An 18,193-nucleotide genomic window follows, 5' to 3' on the forward strand; every position below is an offset into this window, starting at 1 on the left:
AACAGGCAGATCTCTTTTCCTTCTCCTTGTGTTCTAGGCATTTTTTTCTTGTCAACAGGTCTCTCCCAGGATGTATACAGGGACAGGGTGAGGGGATAGAAGGTATCACAAAGTGAAGGTCTCGGAAATGGCAATATGGAACTAGCATGTGCTGAATGCCTACTGTGTGCCAGGCTCTGTGCTGGAGCAAAACCCTCTGTTCTATTCATTGTTCATGAAACCTTAGGTTCTTATCATCTCCTTACTTTAATTGAGGATGGAGCTGGTGACAGAAGCCTGCTGAGATCCAAAGCCATCTTTTACTTCTGATTCCAGCTGCTTGTATCAGCTAAGCGTGGAGACAACCAAGTCCAGTCTATAGTCTAGGTGCCCAATCTAAGGGGCACAACTTCTCCCACTTACAGACAAAAGAAGAAGCTACAGTCCACTTTGATGACAGTGATGGCACAGGTACTGAGCAGGTCCCACTCCAGAGTCAGAGATCTCCATCCCCTATGGGCTAGATAGCCTGCCCATCTCCCTCAAGTACCCTAAACCATTCCGGTTGATGTGAGGAAGAACCAGAAAACCTGTAATCACTGGGAGACACTTGCTAGGCATGGGTGTTTAGTTAGGCTGGCTTGCTTTTAGCTTCATTAGCATATGTTACCCAGGTTGTTATCAAATTTGATCATTTGAGAATGGATTCAACGGAGAAAACCCCATTGAAAGAATGCTGCTGCTAACCCAAGAACTGGAGACACAGCTTGAGAAAGAGGACCTATAGTTTGCAAGGACACAACTTTGGCCATTCCAGGCTAAGCACAATATGGCTAGGAAGTCAGCTGCTTCCCAGGAGTCCTGAGCTCCTTCCTGTTTCCTGGGCCTCTCCTTGGCTGTCCCCACATCACCCTGGGTGAGGGCTCTGCATCTATCTCGCCACCCTGCCTAGCGTAGCAGGTGTATTCAGAGGCACTGGAAACCATTTGGCAAAAGGAAAAGGACACCGTTGTTAGCTTGCAGTTGGAGTCACATAACCTTTTCTTTCTGAAGCATTGATATTCACAGCCACATCTCCCTGTCGCTACAGAAAATTGAGGAATCCATGCCCTACGCCTGGACGGTGGAACACAGCCATGCAAAATTAGCAGAGCGTTTGGGCCTGAAAGAGATGGCAGTGTCCTTTCTTTCATTAAAAAAGAAAAAAGGAGAAAAAAGTTTGAGTGTGAGGAAAAAAAAAGAATTTTAATCAAAATGGAAAGTAGAGACAAAGCGTGACACTTTCTTTTCAACTACTGCTATCATACATATCATTTTTTTTTTTTTCACAACACAGGCAAGTTGGGAAAGCTAGTGAAAAAAAATTTATCCGGAAATGTATCTATCCACAAGGATAAAGATGATGCTCCGTGGCACTATATAAATTTACAATGGAAAAACTCCAAACTTCTGTACTAGAATCCTTCACTGATATATGAACCTCTCCCTAGAGAGACTAACCAAATAGCAAATGAATTGGCATTTCAACCATGGCCATAGCTCACTTTTCTAATTATAAAGCGGTTGAACTGCACAGGCTTGAGAATGGCAGAGCCGGAAGAAGTGGAATTAGTTCCCTGTTTTTGCCTTTTGTTGGACATGCTACAGCAATTAAAACTACAACACATTTTGTATTAGTTCTGGTTGATAATCTATTTAATGACCATGCATCAGGGTTAAGGATTGCATGGGATATAGCTATCACCCGTGTGATCTCCAAGTTATGACTGCTTGAATAAATACATGGTTACAACACGGTCTTCATTAACATCATGAAAATTGAGGGCTTCACTAGTTGAGTAATTGCTAGTAGCTTTTGGCTTTCCCTCTTTAGTCAATGCCCCAGAAACAAGAGTCATTTACATATGCTAAACAGAATGGCAGAGATTTGTGTTCTCTGTCAGTGCGGGCAGAAGTGTGTGTGTGTCTGTGTGTGTCTGTGTGTGTGTGTGGAAAGGAAGGATTCTGCAGAGGGGCATTTGGGTAAAACTTTTCTGGGATATTCCCAGATAGGACTCAGTAAGGACACCACGAAAATCAGTCCAGGGCGATGCCTGTGAAGACATCAATCAATGTGATAGTTTTTTGGTGAATAAAACAAGAGTTCTTACTGATAAAAAAAAATAAAATTAAAAAAAAAAAAAAAAACAAGAGTTCTTGAGCAAACAAAAACTCTTGGAGGCTGAAGTGAGCCTCTTGGAGGCTGAAGTGGGTTGAGGATGACCCCAAGTCTATACTGTACTAGGGTTAGGCACCCTGGGATTGCACGGTGTAGCCTGGGCATGACCATATGACTTTAATTATTGCAAACCAAGGCTATGAGAAACTAAGCTTGTTACTCTGACTTCTGAGAGACACATACATGGATGTATGTGATTATATGTACAAGTGTAAGCATGTGTCTACCTGTGAGGAAAGTAGGAATGTGAATATTCCTTTTTTAAAAAATATGGTCTCACTATGAGGCTTTTGCACAAATAAACTTCGGGTTATTAAAGCATCTTCTAGGCAGGAAAAACATCTAACTGTTTGAAATTATAGAAACACAGACAACAAAATGGTAGACAGAGGAAGGTTTGCCCCAGGTTCAAGCACCTCCGATCTCTTCATCTCCCCATGATGTTTGGAGAGGGTCTTACCTTGACTTTTCCATAGCTTCCTTTAGGAATGAGAATCTTGTAGCCGTTGACCTCAACAGAGAGCTCCTTCACCCATGAGACAGCAGAGCCCCCTCGGTGCTCATTCTTGGCTTCCACACTGAAGAAGGGGAGGCTGGAAGTCTGTAGACACTGTCGGGCCAACAGGTAAGCACAAGAGCCTTGGAAGTGGAAGAGGAAGCCATCAAAGGTGTGGTAATGCGGCTCCCCAAACACCACACAGGTGCTGGTCTCCACTGGGCTGCAGTAGAAGAACCGGCCCTTGGGTTCGCACACCTCATAGGGGCTGCAGGAGGCCTCCTGGCAGTAGATCTCATTGTTGAAATCCAGACAGCGGCACTTGATGGTACAGTTCAGGTCATCCCAAAACACCTCCCCTCGACGAAGGAACTGTCCTGGGAATAAGGACATCAGAGCCAACACTTACTGAGTACTTCCCCTCTGTGTCAGATACTGGGATAAAAACTTTGCTTTGATCATGCCTTCTCTTCCCATTCACGAACCCACTTAGGTAGGTATTTGAGTACAGTCTGGATGCTTTGTACTTGTTAATTGCTTGCCCCCTGAGATTCTTACTCTTTATGAGCAAACTGTTATGTATCCCAAGTGTTGCTGTTTAACCTTGTCTAAAATATTATTCCTGGCTGGCTGATTAAAAGGCCTAAATCTGGGCAGGGCGGAATGAGGTAGGTGTGGCCAAAGTTTTCGGGCTTTGGGAGAGGTGATTGACAGGAAGGAGACAGATGGGAAGAGAGAAGAGAGGAGGACGTCATGATGGATTAGCATGGAAAAAGAACCACATGGGCTGGGAGGACGGACTACGAGAATGGTGTGGATGGAGGGGGTGATCCAGAGAAAGGATAATCAAGTATTTATGCAATTATAGATGGGAGATGGGCCACATAGGAATGATTAAAGTGGTGGCATGGGATGGGGTTGGAAGATATGAGCTTCTGAAGGTGGAATATCTGCCTAGCCCAAGGTAAATAAGGCAATTATGAAATCTAACAAGTATCTGTGTCTTATTGATTGTAACGGCAGGTTAAATAATACCGCCATCATAATTTTAGGGCTAAAAATAATAAACATTATTAGCTCAATACCTTTAATTTACCACAACAGGTAGGGATTAGTCACTGTCACCCTCATTTGACAATCAGGGAAACTGAGGCTTTAGGGCAGTTGAATTTGAATAATTCATTCAACACTGCTCAGCAACTTAGCCAAGATTCCAAGCTGAGTGGGTCTGAATCCAGAGTAAGTTGCTGGCATTGTCACCTCCCCAGCTGGTGAGCGAGCCCACCTTCAAACAGAGACTCATCGCCTTCATCTGTGGGAAAGTCTCTCACACACAGGAGCCATTTCCTTTTCAAGAATGTGAGCGAGGGCATTCCAAAACCAGGCGCAGCTGATAGCAACAGAACGCAGCTATCAGTTGCTTATTTGCTAATTTGTTCACTCAATCAATAGTCTTGCAGCCTGTTCCCCAAAAGGTCAACATCCCAAATCACGAGGCAGACATAAATTCCAGTTTCCCGGGAATATTCTAGGAAAGACTGACCTCTCTGTGCTATTTTCAAAGGTTCATGAATCCTACAGATGCTCCTTGGGCTGACCTTAAACCCTTGCAAGTTGCCCTTCCTGCAGCTCCAGGCCCTACCCAAGTCTGGTATCCCTCTCTAAATTCTGAAGAGAACTTTCTGACCAAGTCTAGGTCAGGAGAAGGACCAGGTCATCGAGAACAATGGCTTGGATGCGTGTGCTAATTTTTAATAAGTATTCACTCCCATTTATTTGATGGACATTTGATCTTTAAATCATTACCCTAAATAAATTATCTAACACACACACACACACACACACACACACACACACACACACACACACCAAGACTCCTGACTATCTGGCAAGCTGTACAAGCTTACCGGCTTACCCCTAGCAGAAGACAAGGGTACTTTAGAAATAGTTCTTTCTATATTTGTGCAACGAGAATGTGTATCAACCAGCAATTATGCCTCCTACCTGTTGATATTTGCACCTAAAAGGAGACAATAGACATATTCGTATTCCCAGTAGGCTGTGTGCGTCAGCCCTTAAAACAAGCCTTAAATCCTCCAGCACTTTGGCACTAGCTCAAGGTTGCATATATTATAAGAACATTTTCTAAGCATCATTTCCAGTCTCTATGTTTCCAGGCTTCCAATAAATGAGAGCAAAATGTCTCTGAATGGAGGAGGTTTGAACTAAAAGGTAGATGCTCTGTGATAATTTTGTTTGTGAAATGATGATTTAATAAGCCAGCTCTATGGAGAACCGGGTCCCTTGCCTTAACCCAGGCCAAACCCCGATCTCATTAGATTGATAAACATCCAGTGGCACATAAAAATGCACGAACACTGTGTGGATATTGAATTTGTCCTGCATCTGAAACCCAAACACATAACTCGAAGGGGAAAGAATGCAGTGAGAGTGAGGACATAGCACATAGCTGGCATCGGGCCATCTCCATCATGCTGCCAGCCATCATCACATCGTTCGCTCCCGGGACACAGGTGAGAGGCCGCCACTGAGAATTCATGTTCAGTCCAGCCATTGAACTCATCAGCTCTTGGACAGAAGGGAAGAAGTGTTGGGGAGAGAGTCTGGTACATCTTAGGATCTTGTAAAGGGGTGAGAGATGAGGAGGCAAGGAGACAGACTCTCACACCTATGGTAAGTAGCTCCCACAAGGGAGACGCTCGCAAAAATCATGGGGGACTTTGGGTCTAGAACCCTTTCCATACAGTTGAATGCCCACTTTGCTCCATAGCACTTACTTGCTATTCCAGCAGGTAGGACTTCACAGAGCCCCCAAGGCAAAGATGCCCAGGTAGGTGACCTTGCCTTAGGGCAAAGTCAGAGGTTAGGCAGTCAGGGGGAAGAAGCAGAGGCATGGGAACTTCAGACCAGATGAAACTGGCTTTTCTCTATATTAACATTGAAGCTGAGTTAAGAGATAGGTCTGGCAGCAAAATATATAGACCACGCTCTCTACCTAAGGACGAGAGATTTCCTTATCATGATGCAAAAGGTTCTTACAGATCTGCCATCACTCTGCCCAGCACTTCCTGTGTTTCCACACCACCCTGTATCACATGTACTATATGTGGTACACCATGTAACCGCTTCTCCTGTGTCTATTTCTTCTACCGTAGTATCATCACGGGCAACTACGATACCTGCTGACATCTCCGCCGCCTGAAGAGCAGCTGGGTACAGTGGATCTCTCTTACATTGTTCTTCAGAAAGATAAACTGAATGGACAGGTGGCTTGGTGGGTTAGTGGATAGACAGATGGAGGCATATGAAGAGAGGAATTGATAAGAAGAATAACACATGATTGGGGGATGGGGATAGGGGAATGAGTGGATAGAAGGGTGGATGGAGATGGGCGGCTGGAGGAGCGGGTTTTGGATGGGTCACTAGGCAAGTGCCTGGAGAGGTGGATGGATGGGAGAGTAATGGAGATGGCTGGGTGGTTGGGTGAACCTCAGATAAACAGACAATGTTTCACTTGTTGCTGTATCCTCTATGACTACATGTGGGGATATTATCCAAAATCCTGTTTCCTGGATACTTGTGAATACGTAGGAGGCCGGAATCAATACATGTCGTTACTCCTGTGAGAACTCCAGGCTTGTGCACATATGAAGAGATTTGGTAGTTGAGAAAAAGACGCCACACTACAGAGGCCAATGTGGTGGGAGCCCGCTGAGGAGGTGCCTGCAGATGGACCTGGAGCGGCCTTGACTCCCCAAAGGAATTAGAAATACCCCTAAAGCCCTGCCACTTTTTCTTTCTCCTCATACTAGGAGCTGTGGATTTACCATTACAGGGACCTGGCAACAATCCAAGTTCACCCACTCCTGTGGAGCTACAGAGTGCAGATGGCAGGACAAGAGTAAAGATGAAGAGAGAATCTTAAAAGGGGGGCACTACAACAACAAAAATAACGCGAGACAGGAGGGCTCCCTTCTGTCCATCTGGCTGAGAAATCACTCAAGGCCCTGCTCTGCTCTGGAGAGATTCCAAACTGGTAGCCGCTCGCACAGCACAGGCAAGGGCTTTGGAAGTATACCACGCAGAGCTGCTCCCAGGGTGATGAATGTGTGTGCTAAAATTACCTTGATCTCCATCACGCAGCTGAGAGATGTCAAAAGAGTAAGGCATCGGGAATGAGTCCGCCCCGTAGCCGGAAAGCTCACCTGTCAATCTAAAAGATCCTAGCCCCAGCTCCGTCAGAGAAAAGAGGGAAGCTTTTTACCTCTGGAGGTGCAGCCATTGGCTGGGTCAATTTCCTTTCCATCAACTTTAAATGCCCAGCGTCCCGGAACGTTGACATTTGTGGTTTCTTGAATATTTACAATTTCAGGGGTTCTTGACCCCGGAAGGCTGAAGAAATTTGTGAGGTTTCCGCCATTAAATCCCGCCTGGAGCAGACACACACACACACACACACACACACACACACAAAGAGAGAGAGAGAGAGAGAGAGATTGAGATTTTGAGCACTCATCATCCCTATTAGTTAGCTGACCCAACTTCTTTACTGTAAGAATTTGACACAGTTGGAAACAAAAAATTACTTTTTTCTGGACTCCATGAAGCCACCATTCAAGGTGTGAAAGGCCTGCCCAGTTCACTCCATACCCAGAGTAAGGTATCAGAGTTGGACAAAGCTAGCCCCTCAGTGCACCTACAAGATCAGACTCGTGTTTCTAGAGCAAAGGTATTAGCAGGACTGTCCCTGATGCTGAGCAAAGCAAGCAAGGGATGCGGCAACTTAAATCTACGAGAGGATTATACTGAGAACTCCTTACCTGTGCCATCACACCTCCAAGGCCTGTCAGAGGGTCGCCACCACTCGCTGTCCCAGTAGTCCAGTTGATTTCATAGTAATTAAAGAGTGTGAACGTGTAGGAGCCGTCAGACACCAGCACGGCCTGGAAGGTGTTCACCTGCAAAATGTGCAGAAAAGCTTATGATTCATGTTCCCAGGAGCTCATCACCCCAGTGGTGGCTCCCCTCACCATCACTATCCCCTCCCCCACCAGCAACCACGATGTGCCCTCCAAACCCCAAACAGCTCTGAAGCGCACTGCAGCCCAGCCCTCATGCTTTATCTTCTCTCGAAATTTGTTCTCGCCTCCAGTGTAAAAGAGTCAGATGCGTAGGACAGCGCATCCAAATGAGAAATTGCCTGAGATAAACCTGGACTCTGACTCAGTGCCCCTGCCTTCCCCCAACTCTCTTGGACCAAAACAAAAGATTCAGAGGCCGCATCTGAGCATGCGATCACCTGAGATCACCTATAGATGGCAGCATGAGAATAAAGTATAGGAAAGAGTCAAGCCAGAGATCTCAGCACAGCAGAAAGGCAGGGCAGGGTAGGGAGGGACACAGTGAACCCAAAGCTCCATTAAAGTGGTCCTCTGGAGTGGGCTCTCTCTGTTCCTGGAAAACGTCGCTAGTCTGGATGAGATGTCTCCCCTTTTAAAGATGAAAGTTGGAGAAATGATTTTTAAGAAGCACTTTATGGAAAGAAATTGTACCTCTAATTGAGCATTTATGCATTACTTTGTATCTGTAAAATCCTCAGTGCTCAGCTGTAACTCAGACCGAAGCAAAGATGGGCAATGGCTTGGGTTCATTCCACTTAGAGCTAAGCAACTAAGGACTACGTGAAATGAGCTGCTGGAAACTGGGCAGCAAAGACAGGACTATGGAAGACTATGGAACGTGGGATTGCAGCCAGAGCACGCAGCCTACCTCTTAGAGCGTGCTCACTCCATGCTGCCTTAAATCTTAAAACTTTAAGAGGACACAAATGTTATAGAGGTCCAAACCTTGCAAATGGTTCTCAGATATAAGCTGCATTCGGCTTCAGCCTTTACTGTTTCCTTTTCCTACTCCCTACCCTTGGACCTGTGTATTCAGGAAGTGCAAATCAGAACAGAATTAAAAGGAGCAGTTAAGCCCTTTCTCTATCCCAGCCTCTTCCCAACTGCCTGATGGAATCCCAGTTAACATTCTGTACAAGAGCAGAGGAAGACCCAAATTCCTATCCTGTGTAATCAGACTGGGGTGGAGGATCTTGGAAACCCATTCTAGACAGTCCCAGGGAGCAGGACCTTGCTAGTAAAGAAAAGCCCTTTTTGTAAAAGGGAGCCTTCTCCTCCAGTCCTGTGCCTGCCACAGCCGATGGTGTTTATGATAGAGTTGGCTGGGTATATGGCTTCATTCTTTGGGCCCGTTCAACAAAAGAGGAAAGTGGGACAAAGAGATGAATAATCAGTAAACTCAAGGTTTCTACAAGATGACTAGTGGGGCCAGATTCAAAGGATAGATGCAAAGTCAAGGTCATGCAAGGTTTGAAGCTAGATCCTTTTCATAACAGGATTCCCCTTCAGAACTGAATTTTATCAACAATATGTTGGAAATACCTTTGGCTCAAGCAAGTCTTGAGAGCAACTCAGAAAATCACTTTATCACTTCTTACTCCTAAACCAACCAGCCACCCAAGACTGACTACATCACTCATGAACACACTCACCCCTCACCTGCTCTTTGCTTACACACTCATCCCTGTACACACATAGTTTTCCAATACTCATTCTACGACCTTTCTAGATCTGTTTTTGAACAATCTTGTTTCTCAAGAATTCTTATGTCAATTTCTTATGACGCTCCCTGGAGGAAACAACTGAAGAAAGAGTTTAGGAGCCACCCTACAGAGTTCATTGTGAAGCCTTTTCACTGCCTCTTAGGGGGTTTGAACTCCTATTATTGTCACCCTGGAGCACAGCAATTGTGGAATTTTTTTGTGGGGATTAAGAAATAGCTCATGCTGGGAGAGGTGCCTCACGCCTGTAACTCAGGGAAGCAGAGACTGGCAGAGACTGTGAGGTAAAGGTTGGCAAGTCCCTTGTGGCAAGGCTACACAAAGAAACCTTGTCTTGAAAAACCAAAAACCAGAAAAAGGAAAAAAGAAAAGAAATAGCTGATTACATGGTCTTCCTTAAACACATCCATTTCCTCTTCATTTGGGCTTCCGTGACACTCACTTTTTTCTCTTAAGATCCCTGTAACACCATGTTTAGTGGACCTGGCGATGGGTGGTTTTGGGTGGATAGGCGGGCCCATTTTAAAGATTGGGATGGATGGACACTTTGCTGTTCTACAGAAACCATCTTTTTTTCCCCTCCAGGAGCTCAAAGCCCTTCAAAATCTCATCACTCATCCTCGAAGAAAGAGATCGCACCTGCTTTAGAAACTCACTCCAAACTACAAAGCAGAAAGTATCTAAATTATCTCGCGATTTTTACAGGCAGTAGAGGTTTATGTGGGGGGAGAAATGGTGGTCAGCATTTGATGGCCATTTCTTCTCTCCCCTACCCCTTCACTGACACTAAAATTTATCGATTGCTAGCACCTTGCATTCTAACGCTGTAAGATATGAGGCTTAAAGGACATAAAACATCGCCGGAGGAGTCGTTAGTGATCCATAACGTGACAGAGGCAAACGTATGCTTCTTTGGAGGTTATTTCTAGCCAATGCATCTGCTGCTTAAATGTGTGTCTCTCTGTTCTGCAGGACTTCTAAGCAATAAAGTGCTTTGGGCTGCTCTCGTCAGACAATGCTCAAACACATTCTCATTCAATCCTAGCTATGAATTGCAAGACCAGCACTTTTTAACCTCTCTCTGCTACACAGAAATGTGTGTTCCACCCCTAAACAGTCAACTCTTGCCAGGAAAACAGATGGAATTAGAAATAACCCTAAAAAAAAAAAGAGAGAGGGGGGATAGTTGGTTTGTTTTTTTTTTTTGTTTTTTGTTTTAAGTGTCTTTGCTTACTAGGAAACTTAAGTTGAGGATGCATGAGATTGCAATTTCAAAAATCTCCACTACCATGGTCATCCAAACAAGCTGTACACATTCATGGAAACTGGGGTTTTGTCCCTTTAGGCAAAAAGTTGATTATCTCTATGATATTACCAGAGATAATCTTTTTTATTTGACTGCTCATTTGGGATTTCAGAGCAGATGTTGAAACTTTATTCAGGAGCTGCTTTAACTGCCCACTCCAATTAACATCAAATATGAATCATTTCGGCCCTGGTCACACACACACAAAAAAGTCATAACATAATAAAATGAAACGGGCTGTTTGTGCTCCAGTCCAGCACCCTGCTTTTCTCTTGCTACCAGATTTTATGGAGAGGGAAGAAAAAGCAAATTATCAATGGTGAGAAACATTTGTGCCCCTGGCAAGAGAAAAAGACCTTTGTTTTCCCCACAAAATCTCTAATCACTGGGTCTGGAATGAGTCTCTATGCCTTGATCACTCGCTCACAAAAGGGAATGCTACCTACTGCAAGAGTCTTGTCAAGAGACTCCTTTTAGACACTGGTAATGAATTGTGACCAGAGTGACGCATCTGAAATATTTCAGCTGATTGGACTGGTTCATGCTGACATTTTCCTCTGTTTCCTGGAAAGCGGGTGGCAAGACCCATTAGTTTAACTCAAGCGAACTGACATTCCTCCATTTGACCAATTTGATTCCTGTTCAGTACTGAGAATGGACAGGACGTCAGAGACACAGAGGAAGGTGGAAAAGGTGGATGATTACAGGGGTGGTACTGCTGCCTCCATAAAACGTGACTTCCTCCCAGGTCACAATGAAAACCCAAGTGGCAGAGAAGGTTGTCATGTCTTTGAAGTACTTCCTGATGTCCTTGGTGGCTCTCCTCAAGATGGCAGGGTCCATGGTCTCTCTGTAATAGATCTCACCCCGGATTCCATTGTGCACATCTGCCCAAAATGGAGCAATGAAGGCCCTCCCATCCGTCAGGGGAAAGGACTCCGGTGTAAACTGGCTCACTAGCACGTTGAAGGAAACAACACCATTGTTATTGACCTAGAAAAATAAGAGAGGTTTTGCACAGTGGACCAGAAAACGGAAATTTCAGAGTCACAAACCAAGACAGACATACAGCCAAACACATGAACGAAAGGGGCTTTTAAATGGCTGGCTTTGAAGCCCTGAACACCACCTCCCATTGTTCACATGAGGAGGTTCATTTACTCCCGGACACACTCATTGGTTTCCTTTCACTTTCAATTTGTAGTCAGAGTCAGTCCTTATTAATAATCAGTCTCATTTTCATGTTCTCTGTCCTATCTCTATTTGCATTTATTAAGTGCAACTGGGCTATGGAGTCTTTCTCTCTCTCTCTCTCTCTCTCTCTCTCTCTTTCTCTCTCTCTCTCTCTGTGTGTGTGTGTGTGTGTGTGTGTGTGAAAGACAGAGATAAATTGAGATTATTAGGCTAACCTGGAGATAATGGAGACAAAAAAATTGTTGAGAGTCACAGATGTAAAACAGAGAAAAATAAACATGAAAGAATAGTTCAGTTTAATAATTGAATAGCTCCACGGTGTAGCTGGAGTCTTACTGTGTAATGAAAGATGAAGCAAACACTTCTTTGGTGAATTCAGATCTCAAGGTGCTGTGGGGGAGACATTAAAACAACAAACAAGCAAACAAACAAACAACTTCTCTTGATGTCACAACTACTCCCTCACTCAGAAAAAGAACAAGGTGAAGACCTAAAGATGTCCAGTTTCTGTCCGGCTCCTGTCACTTGAGAGCATCTTTAGAGTATCTCTGAATAAAAATGGAGCACTTCACGTTATATATGTAAATGAGGACCCAAGTTGTGTATGTAAATGCAGGCTCCTGCATGATCTGTTAATGGCTCAGTGAAAGCAGGGAATGACAAAACCTTACTGCACTGTGTTCCCTCAGTTCACTTGGGACCTGAAATCAATCCTGTGTCTGAGAGAAACTGACTTAATCCAGTGGCTTGTGTGACTTCAGTGACAGAAACACATGTGGTGGGAATACTTGCCGTCCCCAAGCAGAGGAAATCTAGGGATGATTGCCCTCTCTGTCAAATTGTTTGCTATAGTCCTACCAATCAGCAACAGGGCAGACATTACTAGTGACCCTAGTCCTATGGTGAAGGCTTTGCAGGGACTGAGGGTACATCAGCTTGTGTTGGAGGAGAGCCCGTGAGGTTTGGGATGTGACATGGCCAGAGAAGAGGGATGTTGGGAACCTGTTGTCTTCAGGCAGCAAAGAGCCACTCAGAGGGCTGCAAATGATTGGAGGATGGCACTACACAAAGCACTGGGAACTCAGGGTACAGCTTACACTCAAATGATCCTGGTCTGTCTTTCTGCAAGACCATGAATTTTTAAGCTCGGTTGTCCCACTGTGCAATGGAAGACAAAGAGAAACCGAATGAAACACATGCTCTAGAGGTCTGGGAGGCCAAGACCCCCAGGATGGGAGGCTTCTCATCTCCAAAAGCAGGTCAGCATATGTCTCAACTCATGGTCAGCTCTCTCAGGCACAGTTCAGGGAGGCCCCTGTTGTGAGAACATAACAAGCATGCTAAGATGCCAGAGCCATGTGTTTGCTAGGGAGAAAGAGGTGTAATTAAAACACACAGGCTCACCTGAGGAGGAAGCGGGCGGAGACTCGTGTGTTTTGATATATGCTATGGTTGATATCAGTGGCTCTCAGACTTTTGTGGGCACCAGGATTACCTGGAGAGCTCATTAGGGTAGATTAGTAAGCTCTCTCCCCCGGTTTCTGAGTCAGCTGGGGTCGAAGGTGACAATGCAGGCAAGGCTGCCAGGGTTTCAAGAGCCCTTAGGTAGTGTGGTGGGAGAGGGAGTGATTTTCTAGATATACACTGGGAACTGCTAAAGCACCAGACTCAGTGGCAGGCGCGAAAATGCCCCTCAATTTCATTTGTTTGTTCTTCCAGGCCAGGGCACAGACCTAGGGTGGGATGTAGCCGAATCTGCCTATGTCTCCCTCAGCCTAAGAGGGAAGAGATAAAGCCAGATTCAGCTTCCCCGGGCCACAATCTCCCAGGCAGCAACCCCAAACATCCAAACTACAGACCCTGATGCAGATGCCCTGGAGAGCTCTGACTGCCAGTGGAGCTGCTTCCTAGCACAGGCTTGACCACAGGACCCTCTGGCTTAGCTACAGACCTAATTCTGCCAACAACTTTTATGCAATCGTTGATTATCCATCTCTCATGCTCTAGTTCGGCTTTGAATTGGTTGGAAGCCCAAGAAGAGCAGATGTCTAAACTTTTCACACTCCCCAGGAGGGAGCAAAAAAATGATACTGCCCCTATTGTGGCTCATTGTATCTTTTTTTTTATCTTGTTGAGTGGCAGAAATAATGTACATGGCATTGGGGCTCGGCTTCACTTCTGTGTTTAATCACCCACAAAGGCAATTTATTGCCCTGTATACTCCTCCACTATGAACATCAGCCATTAAATATATCTTTGACTTTCTTAATCATAAAACCCATCAGCTCATGAAATCTCAGAACTTGTCGCTTTGGCCGCCAATAAATCCCCAATCCTCAGGGCCCTGGAAGAGAGTTTTTAAGGTGCTTTCCTTCATGACAAACAAAAGGGAGAGAGCCCGGGGGCCGCCTCTGCACTTACATAGACGGTGCGGTAAGGAACACCAAAGAAGAAAACTGGGATGGCCAACTTAATCTCAGATGAGCTTCCATCGTCTACTTTAGGGGTTTTGGTGTCATTCTGCCAAAATGGATACATGAGCTCCCTGGGCTGAGCTGTCGAGAGAGATGGTGGTTAGATAGGTTAGATGGCAGCCGCCTCTTCCGTTTGGCAAACTACTTCCCTCCCACACACTAAAGCCAGCTCGTCTGAGTATGATGTACAAGCCAAAGGCAAAGCAGACGGCCTTTCCACTCTGAGTCTATGCTATAGCTAGCCGACCATCTTGTGCCTCTGGAAAGAAGAGAACAAAAGGGACAGTCTCTGATTAAGACAGAGCCCCATGTGCTTTATTCCTGTGTGTCCATGCATCAGAGAGATCAGTGGTGACGTGAGCAGGAAGGGCATACCACCATAGGTACCTGGAGCTCTCAGGGTACAGATGGAGAGAATGTGGGTGTAGCCACAGACCCCCCCAATCTAAGAATTCTACTAATTACTAGGATGGTCGTGGCAGCTTTTCCTACAACTCCTTTCCTTCCTGCCACACAGCGGAAGGCAGCAAGCCCAAGAGGAATGGTAATCGGAACGGGCACAAAGGGAGGATGAAAGCGTTGGTAGTAACTGCCTGTGAGTGACCTTGACTGAGACTGGCTCAAGGAGCTCTGCCCAGTTCTATCTACAAACAGCAAATATGGAATCCTCCAGCAGAGGGATGTGTGCATGTGTGTGTGCGTGGGGGTGGGGGAGCTGGGGTGTGGAGTGCTGGAGTTTCCCATGTAAACTCTTGCAAGGTGTGTCCCAATTGCTGGGAAAAATAAGACAGGGTCCCCCAGGGCCAGAGCTACCAAGCACCGGTACAGCTGCACCTCTGAAATAATCTACAAGTCATGTCTGGATCACTTTTCTCTGTCTTTGTTCTTTCTTGTATTGAATGAAAGTTGGACAACAGAACTGTTTGCTTCCTTTGAAAATTTATCTGTAGTTTTCTGGGGGTAGGGGAGGGGGTGGGGTAGCTGATCCATGTTGGGTCCTGGCCATAGCCCTCCAGCCCATCCAGAGGCTGATGCCCAACGTCATGTAGGCCCTCTCTCTGAGAAAGTCCCTGCTTTGCACTGATGTAGCTGAAAGGATTGAGAGAACTGGCGAGGACCTGTTCTCCCCATTGGGGAGCCTTTTAGTGAGCAGACAACAGCCCCTGAAAAGAGCTCGAGTTGCGGACAGACAGCAGCCAGGAAGGCGAGGCAAAGCGGCAGCTTCCTAGTTCTGGATGGGGGGAGTAGGTGTAGCTCCACCCAGACAAATGTTCAATCTCTGTCTGGGGGCAGCAACCCCAAGAGCAGGTAAACTAGTCCAGCCATTAGTATTTACACACTGTTCCCACAGCTCAGAAGTTTCTGGGAAGCTGACCAAATGCTAACCTGTAGGAGATGCTGTAGCTGATTTAATCTCAGGAGCATTCAGGCAGTGATGTGTGTTGGATGTCACAGTCAGTACATAGAAAGGCTCTTCGAACATTTTTACTTACATTATGGTAACAAAGTGCAAATTTCTAGGAGACTAAAAACTTCAAAAAATTCTTTGCCATCTTTAAACATAGGTACTTAGTAAATTTGAAGGTTATAGTCTGTCTTTAATTACTTCTGCATATAGAGTCAAACTACAGGTTTGTCCTTTATGGGAAGCTTTTTGGGAGTCTTGCCTAGCATGGAAAAGGGCTCCAGTTCATATGGCATAGTAATCATTTCATTAACCAAAAGTTAATTGGTATTTTGTACAGCACTGAGCAATTTGCTGGAGAAGGTACAATCAAAACCCTGTTTAAGGACACAGAAAACATTGGCAACAGAGACCCAACTTCTCTCTCTGTTTCAGGATGCTTCACTTCTTGATTTTGATCAGAAATAACAGAAGTTTTCCATCTTAACATTGCCGATAAGTACATCTCATAAGGTACAACCTCAATGAAGATTTGCTGAATAAAATAGGGCACTCAACAAAGGGGCGCAGACATAAACAAGTGATTTCCATCTCAGAACCTACTCCTATTGAAAATAGAACTATTGGCAGCAAGGCCAATCGATAGTGTCAGAGTTAACAATGGAAACACTATCCCCACCAATGCTTGCTCTGAACTGGGAATCACACAGTAAATACAGTCATGTTTCCAGGGTTTTTATCTTTCACCAGAGAAAATTACACTCGCTTGCTGTAGCGGTGGAAGATGGAACCACTGGGATTATTGTAGGGAAATCACTCTACTGTTATTTTGGTTTCTCTCCTACAACAATCGGTTCACCCAGTCCTAGGACAATGGGGCTGATCATGAAGAAAAGGTTCATCTAAGACCTAGGACCATGCAGCAGTTGAACTTAACAAACAAAATAAAGGTGCTTTGAATATTAGTCCTAAAAGATCAAGACTTATGTTGATTGTCCTAGGTTTCTACTCTGGAAACCCACGAGCAACGGTAGGAAGACATACGTGTGGTCCTTCACTAACTTACGGGAGATAGAGAGAGAAAAGAAGGGATCATGAGGGATGAGGGAGTTAATTAGCTTATTTTATTTGTAGCTTTAAAGTGCTGGCCAGTGTCATAGGTCCCTGAGAAACAAGACATCATTACCAAGGCTACTACTGTTACTTCCTGCCTTTGGCTTAAAATAAGATCATTCTTTAAAGTCTCCAACATATGCTAAATGGCTAAATGGGGATCAGTAATGAGGGAAGGGGTGGACACCCCCAATTCCTGCAAATAGTTACACTAGAATTAGTCTGAGTTATTTAAAAGACCTTCATGAGTATATACAAATTGTGTTCGAAGTTAAATAAGAAAAAGTGAGCATCATTCAAAGTTAATGCATTTTACCCTTGACAACAGAATTTAATTTACTTTTTTTTTTCTTGTCGTATCTGCAGACACATGTACACCTGCCCTTGCAATTATGGTGCCAACAAAAGTGTCTCTTTATAAATTCAAGAGCATGCTGATCAAGAGCGTTATGAGATTCTGGCGTACTCACCTTGGTGCTGTACAAGTGCGAAGATGAAAGAGACCCAAATTCTAAGTAATGATGAATAATTCATCCTGGAATTTTAAAAAGAAAAAGGAAAAAAAATCCCCTGCTTGCCAGAGTAAATAGAACACCAGGTGTGTTTGGTGGCAAATCCCAAGACACACCATCACCATCACAGAACAAATTCACATCCCAACACCGATCGTTCAGAGTAGGTTGTAATTCCCAGAGGCTCTTGGGTCCTCCTCAGTTCAACACTTGGGTAACAAAGTAGACCCCCAGAAGAAGGCTGCCTGTGAGTATAGGTTGTCGGGGAGTTAGATGGGAGTAATGCAAAGAGCAAGAGGAAGCTGTCTACTCAACTAATAAAGAAAAACAGCACCCAACTCCAAAAATGCAGGTCTCTGACTGGGTCTCTGGGACTCTAACTTCGGCAAGACCCAGATCTCCTAATTTTCACAGAGCTTTCTCCATCAGGATCCAGGAAATGCTGGTTAAAATACCACGTGTTCCTCCAGGTAGGAGGACTCAGAGTATTCCATGCCCTCCTCAATGACATGGAGCCAATCCATCATTTTACTGAGGGGACTTACAGGTGGTCTGAGACTCTACTGACGTTCCATGGTGAAATGAATAACCGATGGCTACTTTGGTGATTAGAAAGTAGCACACCAGAGTGGCTCTTTGGAAATACAGCAGAAATAGAACCCCACACCATGCCAGCAACTCTCGTTAGTTCCAGGAAGTTAATTAAAAGAAGAAACATCACAAAACCGAGCTCATTTGCATGCTAATTTACAATCAGTTGAGCGGGTGGTGTTACCCTCTGTTAGGAGCTCTGATGGTCCTCTCCGCTCCAAAAAGCTGTGATGCAAACACACATGCAAGCTGCAAGTTCAAC

At 45.0% G+C, this 18,193-nt stretch overlaps 1 protein-coding gene across 1 annotated transcript in view; it reads right to left on the reverse strand.

The window, feature by feature from the left end:
* Positions 1 to 18,193, reverse strand: part of LOC110559822 (tubulin-specific chaperone cofactor E-like protein) — a 173,465-nt gene that overhangs the window by 51,684 nt on the left and 103,588 nt on the right. The window contains exons 8-13 of the mRNA XM_060372127.1: positions 17,299 to 17,363; positions 14,258 to 14,391; positions 11,348 to 11,635; positions 7,535 to 7,672; positions 6,979 to 7,144; positions 2,658 to 3,070 (exon numbers count right to left, since the gene is read on the reverse strand). Coding sequence (XP_060228110.1) covers positions 2,658 to 3,070; positions 6,979 to 7,144; positions 7,535 to 7,672; positions 11,348 to 11,635; positions 14,258 to 14,391; positions 17,299 to 17,363 — 1,204 coding nt within the window. The remainder of the gene's footprint in view (positions 1 to 2,657; positions 3,071 to 6,978; positions 7,145 to 7,534; positions 7,673 to 11,347; positions 11,636 to 14,257; positions 14,392 to 17,298; positions 17,364 to 18,193) is intronic.

Source organism: Meriones unguiculatus, chromosome 1 (genome assembly GCF_030254825.1).
Source record: "Meriones unguiculatus strain TT.TT164.6M chromosome 1, Bangor_MerUng_6.1, whole genome shotgun sequence".
NCBI classification, from domain to species: domain Eukaryota; kingdom Metazoa; phylum Chordata; class Mammalia; order Rodentia; family Muridae; genus Meriones; species Meriones unguiculatus.